Raw genomic sequence first — 12,619 nt, forward strand, 5'->3', positions numbered from 1 at the left:
ATCCAGACACATATTTATCAAGGCCAGGGCTGTGTTGACTGACAATGAAATAACAGGTCAATTCAGTGGGAAGGAAGAAAAAGTATTTCTTTAGAAAGTCAGTCTTCTCTTGACACTGTCTGAGCTGAGGTCTTGGGGTCTGAGGCCCAGCCCTGTCCTGAAGGAGCTCCTCTGGACAAGTCCGCCCATGAGAGGCATCCAGGGCAGGGAACTGACCGCAGTGGGGACTGGCCTGTAGTCTGGCGCGAGGAGGCTTTAGAATGGACACGTGGGAGGAGTTATACGAATATGGCCTGAGCAGGGACAAGGCCTGCACAAACCAAGCCATCTTCAAAACAGAAAGAACTGGATTTTTTTCTACTTCTCTTTTGACCCCACATTTGAAGAGCATATGTTGAAGAAGAACCACACTCCAGGTCTTCCTGGCAGATGAGAATAATCGACTCTAAGTACAAAGAGACATGTCCCCAGACTCTCCTGGGATGTAGCTGTGCCCACCGTCAGGGCTGTGCTGGTGACCCGGCTCCCTGGAAGACAGACTAACAAAAGCCAATTTCCACTGCGTAAGCACTCCCAATTCAAGCTACTAATGTGTTCACAACCGGCTCATAAAATCCCTGGACATTTAACAACCAGCTCTTGCAAGCCAGTGGGACCAGCTCTACACCACTGAGCAGCCAGCGCCCAGGGGGCAGCCTTATGAGAGAGCAGGGGACATTTTGGACAATGGCCAGGGCCTCCTTCCCCACCACGGCTCCAGCCACTCCAAGATATCCTGTCCTTTTACTTCTTGCGGTTCCTTCGGCCTGGAGAGTTCATCCCGTCTTCCTCCTTCTGAGAGACTGCTCTACATCCTTCAAGACCAGGCTGAGAAATGCTCTGACCATTAAACCTTCCCTGGCCTCTTCAGGTCAGACGCACTCTTGATCTTCCGCCCAAGCCTGCATTTCTGTTGAAGTTTCTGCTTCTCCTCCTGGACTGTGAGGCCTGTGGACAGAGGGCTGGGCTCCTTTCACCTCTGAATGAGGGGCAGACAGAGGGGCTCACGACACATGCTGCTGATGGAAAGAGTTAAACACTCGGATTCCAAGGCAGGCTGTGAACGACGCCCCTCCTTAAGCTGGTCTGAGCCTCCATGTCTCCAGGGGACCCACAGGAGCAGTGCTAACCCGGGTGGCTGGGCGGCCGCTAGCCCGCATGTCCTTTCTCCAGCTGTGGGCAGGGACTGACCAGTGCAGGAGACAGAGCTCCTTCTGGCCGATCTCAGCTCTGAAGGGATGTTCCGGGAAGAGCCCGGCCACCACCGTTGGCCTTAAACTTGCTAGCGATCAGACAGAGGGGGGAGGCTGGATTTTAAGACCAGACCCTGATCCTTCTCTCAAGCTCCCCAAACTGAGAGCCTTCCACAGGGACGTGCCCCAGGATGTCGCCCAGGACCCGCCACGAGAACGCAGGCATCAGAGGGAAGGGCTAGATCTTCCAACTGGCGACTCCCCCGGGCCAGAGGGCAGCGCAGGGAAGGACCGGGGCGAGGCGAGAGGATGAGCGCCGCTGAGAGCGCAGGGACGCGCCCCGGGCCCGGGCAGGAGAGGCAGACACCGAACGACGCCCCAACGACGCCCTGACAGCGGACAGCCGGCGTCGAGGCGCGCAGACGGCGGCCAGGGCTGCGGCGGTCACCGGTCACCGGCTGAGGGAAGCACGGCCCGCATCACTGTCCGCAGCGGCGGCGCCGCCCGGCCTCGTGACCAGCACAGGGCTGGCTCACCGGCAGGTCGTGCACGGTGGACCGGACGAGGAGATTTTTCGCAAAAACGAGTTATCGCTGACTGGACACGGCGGTGAAAATGCGGCCTGCGGGCAGAGCCGCCTTGGTCAGCGCGGCGCAGTGGGGCCAGCCCACAGCCGCCACCCGCCCCGCGTCGCCGCTGTCCAACGCCCCACGCCGGCCTGACGCGTCCCCTCCAGGCCCGCACGAGCCTCCGCCCGCCCCGCGTCACCGCCGTCCAACGCCCCACGCCGGCCGCCGCCTAACCCCCAGCTGCCCCAGCCGCCAGCGTGCCGTCCGCGAGCGCCGGCACAGGGAGGTAGGAAAGCGGCCCGCGTGCCCGGGCTGGGAAGTGGCAGGTGCGGGGAACACACCGAGTGTCACTGTCCACACAGCCTGTGGTCCAAAAAGGACCAGTGTGGGGGCCGGCCGTGGCCGAGCGGTTAAAGCTCCACACGCTCCGCTTCGGCAGCCCGGGTTCGCGGTTCCGATCCGGCCGCACCTACTGCGCTCACCAGCCACGCTGTGGCGGAGTCCCTCCTATGAAATCGAGGAAGACGAGCACGGATGTTAGCTCAGCGGCAATCTTCCTCACATAAAAAAAGAGGACAAGTGTGGAGGCAAGTAGGCAACGTGCAGCTAGGTCTCGGGGGTGTGGCGCAGGCGGGCACGGGCGTCAACTGTGAGCGTCTCGCGGTAGCAGCACGCGGAGATGCCCGTCCCAGGAGGGGGCCCACCGCGTGGCTTGCAGCGCTCGCTCAAGTTTGGATGTTAGCTCAGCGGCAATCTTCCTCACATAAAAAAAGATGACAAGTGTGGAGGCAAGTAGACAACGTGCAGCTAGGTCTCGGGGGTGTGGCGCAGGCGGGCACGGGCGTCAACTGTGAGCGTCTCGCGGTAGCAGCACGCGGAGATGCCCGTCCCAGGAGGGGGCCCACCGCGTGGCTTGCAGCGCTCGCTCAAGTTCCTCTCAGAACCGCAGGTTTCTAAGCTCTGCTGCTCTCCCGTCAGGAGGCGGGGTGCCGCCCAGGCCCGCCCTGAGCCCCCCGGGCCTCGGGACCCCTCCCGCCGCGTCCTGCAGGTGGAGACGCCACCCCGGCCTCAGCTGGAGGGGAGGCCGGGGGAGCGGGCGACGGGCTCAAACAGGCCGCTGCGGGAAGGCCTCCCAGGACCCCCGGCGTCTGAGGGCGGGTCCCAGCAGCCCGTCTCTGAGGCGACCGCCATGGGGAAGGGACCTCGTGTCCCCCGCGCGCCGGCCTTCGGACTCGGGCGGGTCAGACGGGGCGACGGAGACTCCGGGGCGGCGGCAGGCCCTGCGGCTGGAAGGCACGAGCCGAGCCGCTCGTGGGGTGGGAGAGTGTCACAGCTCCGGGCCGCGCAGCTGCCCCCGGGCCGGGGCGTCCCCGCCTGAAAATGGCAGCCGCCTGTCCCCACATGGCCGCGTCCGCAGTCCCCCTCGAGCACGCCGTTGCCCCTCGGTGAATTCATAGGCCTCTCAGCGGGACGGCAGACGCTGGCCCGTGCAGCCCTCTCCACTCCGCCGAGAGCTCCACGAGCCGACCGGACCCCGCCGCTCCTCCCGCTGTCTGTCAGGGCTGGTAGGCGACGCCCCCACCGAGTGACAAGACCACGGACACGGGTCGCCGTATTTTTAGACCTCAGAAAAACCGGGACAGCAGACATGGGACAGGCTCCCCGGCCTCCTGCCTTTGCATGGTGAGGGCCCGGAGACATCTTAGAGAGATGGCGGCTGTCCGCTGAGACAGGGGACGGTCCTGTCCACGGGGCGCGTCCGCAGGAGTCCCCCCAGTCGCCGTCACTAGAGGCCGGCAGCTTCCTCCTCAGCCGCTCCCTCTGACGTAGGCCTCCTTGGGAAAGCAGGATGCTGCTTTTAAAAAGTGCTCATTGACCTTGAACTTTTAAATGTGTTTCTCAATTTTCCCCTTTTATCACTGTCCGGCTAACATTATGCTATGTCATTTCTTAAGTTCCGGTATTTAACATAAAATATTGAATGAAAACATATTTTACAAACAGGCTCTGCAACTGGATATGGGGGGAGGGAACACGCGGTCACGTCTGTCCTCGCTCTGGGAACCTGACAAACGTGCCCAGTATCCGAACAAGCGAGACGGCGGACGCGTTCTCTTGGCATTCCTGCTCTGGCCCACGGGCCGACGTGCCCTCCACGGGGGACAAGGACAGAAGTCGGGGTCAGGGACGCTCAGCTCTGCCACACATGAGCTGTGTGACCCTTCTGAGAGCCCCAGTTTCTTCATCTGTGAGATGGGACGTTCCAGGAAGAGAATGCCTGTAACTGGCCCTGGTCTGTACACAGATGGTGCCATCGCCACCGCGTGATCTCTATTGGGAAAGCCCTCGGTGCGTGTGCACATCACTAGTGCAGGCTCACAAGGGTCATCTGCACTCTGTTCCTCATCCGTCTCATCTCTCTTCCCAGAGTCTTCCCCCTCTTTCCACTCGCTCCTTCCTCTCTCTCCTGGAGTCCACTGCCTCCTCGTGGCCCTCAGAATCCCTTCTCACCCAGCATCACCATCGGCAATGTTCCTGGGACGCTGTGAATGGGGAAAGCAATGTGTTTCAACCAACCCACCATCCACAGCAATCTCAGCTGCATCCTCCAGACCATCCTCCAGTCCTCCCGCTCCATAAAAATACCTGTCATTCCTCAAGCTCACGTTTGCTCATGGGTTCTGCCTTAGCTGCTTGCATCTGAGGTCTCTGTGCAAGGCTTCTGCACACCGCTGGTCTCAGTCTGTGCAGAAAGGTGCTGACTGTCCAGACTTGGTCCTCAGGAGTCTGCCCTCATCCCCTCGCCAGCCTGGTCCTCAGGAGTCTGCCCTCATCCCCTCGCCAGCCTGGTCCTCAGGAGTCAGCCTCACCCCCTCACTAGCCTGAGGCCCAGCCTCCATCAGGAAGACTCGACTGTGTACCGCTGTCTGCCGGCTGGGCTGGTGGGTTTCCAGCCGTCTGAGAGACCACCCTTCCTATGCTGTCTGGCTCGCTCTTTCCTTCTCAAGGCCAGTCTGAGAACTAACAGAATCACAGTTTTGCTTGAAAAACAGAGAAAAGCCCAGACCTGCACTGAAGCAGCTGGTTTCTCTATGCAAGGACTCAGACCAGGTATGGCTGTTGTCATCATGATCATTTCAACATGTTTATTAAGTTCTGCACAGGTTTCAAACACTTGATAGGTAAAAAGGTCACAAGAAGCAAAGACCTGGATGAAAAGGGCCAAGACTTCATATTTTCTTGAGGTTTTGTTTTCCTTACTGTGGATCTTACGCATTTTACCTGTGAAAAATTCTTAGAAGCCACTCTGTCTGCTGCAAGGCTTTGAGGAAAACACCCCCGTCAAGAACCCTCGTTCCACTCACACACCCCTGACTCACCTGTCGGTCCATGATCAGAGGTGCGGGAGGGATGGGGCTCCAGGAGCCACTGTCCCCTCCCTGTGGAACCCAAGAGAGCCAAGCGAGTGGATCCTAGTGGGAGCAAGATGTGGGGAATCCTAGCTGCCAGCGAGGCTGCCTGCTTACAGGGAGTAAATCCTCTCCAAAGTGTGTGCGGGTCGGAAGGTAGAGACCTGCTCTCATGATGTGGGCTGAGTAGGGGCAAGGGCTAGTGTGCAGGTGTGACCATGCCCCACGCTTCCTGTCACCTGGGAAGGCCTCCCCCGCTGCCTGTGAAAAGTCACTGACAGGACAGGCAAACTGAAAACAAGTCTCCTCACAGATGGATTCACCTGGACTAGCGCGTGCAGCTCCTCTGACCACACGCAACACAATGTCCACAGCCCCTAGAGCAGTGCTGCGGAGCCCCGGCCACATTCACAGCCACCCTCTCTAGGCTAGAAGGTCCTTTGCAGTCCCAGGGTCAACCACAAATCTCAGCAGTCACCTCTCAGCAAGTATTTCTGAGGCCTGCCATCAGGTCCTGGCTCCGTAAAGTGAGGTGCACAGCCCAGCAGGGCAGCATCACTGGGAGCTGGTTAGAAGTGCACATCCCAGGCCCACCCCAGGCTCCTCGGGGATGCCCCTGGACAGAGGGTCGAGAAGTCCTGACATGAGAGACACGGGAAGGGTGGCCTGTCCCTCCCTCTAGATGCTCACCTGGCTGGAAGATGATAGGAAACAACAGCAAGAGTCAGGTCTCATCATCAAGCCACTTACTCTCACAGAGCCTCAGCTTCCCCATCTGTGGAGTGGGAGGTGCCTTGCAGGCTGTCCTGGGTGGGACAGCGCTGCCCCCCACGAGGTACTCCTTAACTACTCATGCTCTGAGTACTGCAATCGCCTAGAGGTGAGATGTCACGGATGGCTGGACTGCCTGGGAAAATCCAGCAAGGGGAGGGGGCAGGAGGTGGTCTTCTAAAGACATGGAACCACAAACTGGACCAGGAACTACAGTGAATCGAGATGGAGAAATGCACATTCTGACAATTGCACCTAACATGCCCAGGAGACAGAGAGCTCCAACTGACCAACCTTCACCCTGACGATGTGCTGACGTCAGCACCATGGTCTCAGAAACACACACACAACGCCCCCAGCGCCCTAGAAAAGACAGAACATGCTGTGGCCTGTGGGGAGGCTGGCAAAGGCCCTGCTATGCAAACCTGAAGTCAATTCTGGTTTGGGCATACGGAAGTGGGAGGTGGGCTGGCTTGTCATCTTTCAGAACTGACCTGTGAAGACGACTGCACAGCAGGTGAGTCCCGGGCAGTCATCTTCCCAGATGATGCTTATTAAGTCTTTGCTACATGCTAGATGCTTTTTTTCCCCATTTAATCCTCACTACAACCCTATTAGGTGGGGACTTTTTGGTCCCCATTTCAACGATGAGGAAACAGGGACCTCAGATCTGAACCCAGGTTGGTCTGCTTCCCAAAGCCCTTGACCTTAGCTGCACGCCAGCGGCTGGGGCAGTGTCAGGCTCTCTGGTCTTCCCAGTGCAGCTAAGACAATGTGGCTGCTTTTGTTGGGAAACTGGCTCGCCCACCTCGCCGCTGACGTCTGCCGTGCTGGTCCTGAGCTTCTCCAGAGAAATGCTGTCTTCTGGCAGGAAAAGATAAAAACGGCTGATACAAGTGAGTCACCACTCGCTATAATTAACGGTGATGCAAGAGCCAGATGCAAACTAAGAGGGGCCTCAGGACCTGACTTTTAGGCAGCCCAAACTTTGAGCTGCACTTCAATGCAGAACAGAGTCTCCGTGGCTGAGCTGCCATCTGTTCAAGACACATTTAAATGAAGAAATGAAACCTGGACCCTCCAAGATACAACCTTCAAGATAATGGGGCTGAGAGGGGCGGCAGCAAATTAACCTCCGTATTTACAACTGAAAAGCCATACAGCAGAACCAGAGACAGTGTTTACAGTTTATAGATAATGTAGATCTTTGCTCTCACACAGCTGCCCTGGGCAGCCTGGGCGCTTGTCAGCCAGCCAAGCTGATTTATAGCAATAAGAGTTCTAAGTTCAGTTGTACTGAGCCCTCCTCATCATAGCGTCTACCTGTGAGCTTTTCACAACAGACAAGTTGTCATCAGCATCTCCCTACTCTCTTCCGCTGGCGAGGAGTAAGAGGTGCTGCAATGACAGGCTGGGTAAAACAAACCCTGAGAACTGATTCCTGCCACGCCATCTGTGCGCCCATCCAGCCTTAACACCAGCAGTCACTTCACCATGCCAGTGAAGGCGCCGCCCGGTCCACTTCTGGGACAGTAACCGCCTCTTGAGGTTTGACCGGGAAGCAAACCGTGGTCGGGTCCTGGGCCGGCTTAACTAGTGGTCATGGAGGTCGGTGCCTTCTTACCTGTTAAAAGAGCCTCGACTGTCCTCGAGATCTGAACACAATACAGCTGACGGAATCCTGCCACTGTCCTTTTGAACAGACTTTAATTGAGAGAAGTGAAAACACAGGTTACATTTCAGTGTCACCATCAATATGTCGCAAAATCAACACGAGAACAGTGATGCAACTAACGCTTGTACATTTCCTAACTTCAGTCATCACAGAGCAAATCATTATCAGATATATTATTTACATAATAATTTCAAGCAATAGTAAATAATAACTTCCCTCCCTTAAAAAAAAACAACCCACACCCCAACCGCCTTCCTCAGTGGGCTTCCTCACAGGAGGACCCAACGCTACTTGAGAACAGTCATCAGCGCAGACTCTGGACTAGCCCCTATTTTCTTTCCAAGTCACTTTAATTTTTACAACTTGAAGCCACATAACCGGCATGATCTGCACACTCTAGGACACCCCACATGATGAAGATGAGCTCTACTCCTTTTGTGTGAGGAGATTTGTATGTTTCTGAAGATGCATAAGATTACAACTCCAAAAAGTCAAAAATAAACACAAAAACAACACCTCCGATCTTCAAGCACGGTTTGTAAGATGTGCCACATGTTGACACAGAATTAACTGATCAGTAAGATTCTTTCAGATTTCCCTGCAGAGGTACTGGTTAGTTCTGATTCTTTTTCAGCTGCTGAAATGCAGGAGTTCTGACAGTTGCTGGGAGCACTACATCTTGCCTCCCAGGTTAGCAGCCCGCCTGACCTCCAGAATGTCTACGCGACTCGCCCCAGTGCCTCGTTCTCTAATTTATTTCTAGCTATTGCTGTTAGTAAATGGAAACCATGACAAAGTTTAGATTAGCAGGCACATACACATGCCCTGGCCTATAAATATTCTATGATGAAAAATGGACAGTGACTCCATTCCCAGTGAAAATGTGCACAGGAGAAGGGAGCTATCGACAGCAGCTCTTCTTACAGTGGAAAATCCAGACCAAATGGGGTGGGCTTCTAACCGACCCAGCGATGTCAACCACTTCTCCAGGGCCCTGAGTCAACTACAAGTCCCCAAAGCAGAGCCCGGAGCTCCTCCAGGCAAACCTGGTCGGTCCAGTGGTTCAGGCATCTTGTCCTGGAAGCTGGATGAAGAAGGTCAACTGCCATGTCCTTCTTGGAGAGGTGAGTGAGGAGGCATTCGAGCCAGAGCTGAGCGCAGCTCCCACATGGTCGGCTGGGACGGAGCTGCCCTGGGCCGCCCTCACAGCGCCAGCTGCAGCTTGCTCATGTTTCTCTGGTGCATGTTGTGGTGACGGACTAATTCATCTGACCGGGCAAACTTTTTCTGACAACTGGGCCACCGACAGCTGAAGGGCTTCTCACCTGTTGACACAATTGCCAGTTAGAAACCCTCACATGGAGAGCCGGGCCAAGTTCAACCATCCAGGCCCGAGTTCAGTCAACACAGGCCCCTCCTCCATGTTCCCTCCTGTTCTCTCCCTGAGCTGAGCAACGGCTCATTTCACAGGCAGCCTGGAAATGGCAGTACCTCTGGGGCCTTAAGGATTGAAATATTGTAAGAATTATAAAATATTATTAAGTCAGATGACTTGGGAGATGGGAGCGGAGGAATGAGTCTAATTAATGAAATATCTGGGCAATTCATATTTAGTTTAGGGGAAGAAAACATCGGCCTCAACCTCTGCTGCTGGACTGTTTTGTGAGCTGTTTGATTTCCCCCTTTGCTGTCTGAGCAGAGAATTGAGCCTAACTGGGCTTCGAGGGCCTCCAGATGCTCATCCTGGATATTGCTGACTGACTGCCATGCAGCAGGAGAGCTGCACTGTGGCTTTAATGTCTGTCTGTATATTCTGGAGAGGTGGGGTATTTTAAATAAATCACAATATCTGAGTGCCTGGTGCTCGCTTCTTTTTCCTTCAGGCGTTAGAGCACAAACCCTATTATACAGAAAATTCTAGTTGAGCATGGTTTTGAGGTTTTTAACGAACTTGCCAAAAGATGGAGGCTTCTCCATCTACGGAGCCCTTAGTGGTTCCTTCCAAGCCTCGTTCTGTACTGGGAAGATAACTGGCATTTATTAAATGCCTATTCTACGCCAAACCTTGTGCTGGACATTCTCTGTGCCCTCACATTATGTGCTCCTTACCACAGCCTTGCGAGGGAAGCTTTGCTATCCCCACTCTACGGGAGAGGCTGGCCACCTGGCGAGCGCAGACGCAGAGGACTCAAGTCCACGTCCGTCTAATTGCAAAGCCCATGTATTTTGCTATATGTGCCCCCACACCGCGCCCCCACTGTAGTCATAACGGGAGCACCCCTGTGCTTTCTCCTAAGTGAAAACGCCACAGGAGCTGATCCCTCTCACACCTGGGGGAGCTGCTCAAGTATCACTTGTCCCACTTTGCCTTCTCAGAGAACTACTTGTCCAAACCAGCACTAAGAAATGTCCTGGGTGGGGGGAGGGGCGGGCACTGTCCCAGGGTCAGAACTGGGGGCCCATCAAATCCAGCATTAAAGGGTCTGCTGGCGACACACATGCAGATGTGCATGGGGTGGGGCCGGGGGCAGGGACAATAACTCTTTCCCCTCAAATTACGGACTCAGGACTAAGGCAAAGAAGCCACAACACCAAGGGCCCCTGAGCAGGCAGAAGGAGACGCCCATCTCATCAGCTCGGGCACAGGTGCCTGGACCCTGACGGTGGGCCGAGGAGGTGGGACCACAGGGGGCTGGCGCCCTCAGGCTTCCCTCTACCCCACTCACTGCTCCTCTCCTTCTAGATCTGCCTCCCGCTCCCCCACCTCTGGCCTTGCTGTCAGAGGTCGTCCTGAGGGACGGATCCTAGCCCTTGCTCCTGTCGGTCTGCACTCTTCTCAGCTCTCAATGGTGCTCAGCTCTGCTGACTTTGGCTCTTCCTGATTCTCCTTCCTCCCTGGGCTGAGAGGTGAACCCCAAACCCCAAAGCCTTCTTTCTCCAACAAAGAAGGCAGAGGGATGTGGAGGGCTGGGGCAGATAGAACTGGGCTTGCTACTTCCTAGCGCTGGGACTTCAGACAAGTCGTTCAGTCACCGTGTGCCTCAGTCTCCTCATTTGTAAAACGGGGGTAAAACAGGCCCCTACTCGCCTGAAGAAGTTGTCGTGAAGATAAACTGAGGAAACCAAGGCACTGTCCCTCCTCCCACACAAGGAGGGGGCTCTTTTCACACAAATCACAGCAGCCTTGTGCAGAAGCAGCAGCCTGGCAGCCCGCGAGCAGACACCTGCTCCCTGCTCTCTGCCAGAACGTCCACACACTGGCCTGAGCCCAGCAGACACAGGGCCCGCTCCTGCCGCCCTCACTTGTAGCAGAGTGAGGAGCCAGGTCTCTGGAAATAGTGTCATGGAACGGGGGCTTTCAGGAGAATAAACACTTGGCTTGCTGGAATTTCTGCTGTTTTTCCATAAGGTTGATTATCAAGTCAAACTGAGTGATAAAAAGGTGATGCAACAAGCAGGGACAGAGGGAGCCGCTCACCGCTCGTCCCCTCTGGACACTCGTGACAGGAGTCTGGCAGGTCTCTCTTCTGCCCTGTACCCACAGCCCTTCCTCAGCATTGTCCTTATTTAAAGACAGTCACGCACTCTCTCCCTTCTCGGCCGCCCCTAACCCTGCTAGGGGTTCACCCTGGTCCTCTCCAGTCTCTCTCATCACAAACAACTGCATCCAACAGTAGTTTAAAAAAATAATGAAAAATAAATGTGAAGAAAAGTTACGCACTTGTTTTACCTGTATGAGTCCTGGTGTGGGTCTTCAGGTGGTCAGACCGGGAGAACTTGCGCTGACAAGTTTTACACTGGAATGGTTTCACACCTAAACGGACAGAGAAGGTCTCACCGCGGCCCTAACAGCGTGGGGGTGGCTCGAGGCCCAGAAGGCCTGCCTCCCGGCGGCCACACCTGCAACGCCGGCCTCACTCTCACATCCCGACTCTCCAGGTCAGCACGAACCACCTGAGGCCGCGAGTACCCCCTGAAGACCTGCTGCTGTCTTGGGAACAACTATCCCTGAACCACAACTGTCCAGCTCGCGCGAGGTCTCAGCCATGCCCGAGACACAGCAAAGGCACCTCCTGCTGCAGGCGGCACCTGTGCTCTTTACTGATGCTCAGTGCCCATGAGCAAACTGCGGTGCAGTCTCACTGTCCTGTGGTGTGCAGGAGAAATGTGGGATGTTTCCTTTTCTTTCCTTTTTCTTATTTTTAAGAGAGGGAAAAATCTCCAGAGGTTAGAAGAGAAATTACTGGAAAAACTAAACAAATGGCTGACCCTCTCACATCCACATTCAGCACAAAGCGAATCCCCAGTCCACCGTAACCCAAAGGAATGACCTGTCAGCAGCAAGAAGCAAGCCCACAAACCTGTGTGTCTCCTCTGGTGTCTTTTGAGCTGGTCTGACCGAGAAAACCTCCGCTCACAGTCCTTGAAGTCACACTGGTACGGCTTCTCACCTTGGGGAGACACACCCATGTGAAAGGGACACTGGGAACGGGGTCTTGTTCAAGTCAGCCTGAAGGGGTCCCAGACGCCTGAGGCTCTTTGGCGGAGCCCGTCCAAAGGGTGCTGCCAACGGCAGAGTGAGGTTAAGGCCCTCGTGCACACGCACTCGTGGTCAGTGGGCCCAGAACCGGGCCGAGGTGCAGGAGATGGCCCCTCCCCCATCAGAGGTGGAGGGGAACTCAGGCTCCAAGTCTGACCCAAGGATCACACCAGCTCTGCCCCTCAAAGCCCTGGGCGAGGTGCCATTTCCTTCTCGTGAAACTGGGCCCCTAATCTGACAACCTCAACGGATCTTTGAACAGACTAAACCAGACCATCCAGGTAAAGGGCTCAGCCCAGAAAACACTGGTAGAGAGCATTCAGACAAATAACAACCACAGAGGTCTTAGCTCCCAGACTGAGTCTGAGGCAAAATTCTGAGGGCGATGGGCCTGAGAGCTGGCCCCACGATGTATTTTCACG

The 12,619-nt window shown here is 55.7% G+C and overlaps 1 protein-coding gene across 8 annotated transcripts in view; it reads right to left on the reverse strand.

Moving 5' to 3' along the window:
* Positions 1-7,672: 7,672 nt before the first annotated feature.
* The window catches only part of WT1 (WT1 transcription factor), a 45,439-nt gene continuing 40,492 nt past the window's right edge, over positions 7,673-12,619 (reverse strand). For 5 of the 8 annotated variants that reach the window (XM_070626586.1, XM_070626582.1, XM_070626590.1 and 2 more), the window contains 3 exons: positions 12,019-12,108; positions 11,379-11,471; positions 7,673-8,982 (listed from right to left, as the gene is read on the reverse strand). In XM_070626586.1, coding sequence (XP_070482687.1) covers positions 8,861-8,982; positions 11,379-11,471; positions 12,019-12,108 — 305 coding nt within the window. In that variant the 3' untranslated portion in view covers positions 7,673-8,860. The remainder of the gene's footprint in view (positions 8,983-11,378; positions 11,472-12,018; positions 12,109-12,619) is intronic. The other 3 variants (XM_070626583.1, XM_070626584.1, XM_070626587.1) reach the window with 1 other exon arrangement.

Source organism: Equus przewalskii, chromosome 6 (genome assembly GCF_037783145.1).
Source record: "Equus przewalskii isolate Varuska chromosome 6, EquPr2, whole genome shotgun sequence".
In the NCBI taxonomy this organism is placed as follows: Eukaryota; Metazoa; Chordata; class Mammalia; order Perissodactyla; family Equidae; genus Equus; species Equus przewalskii.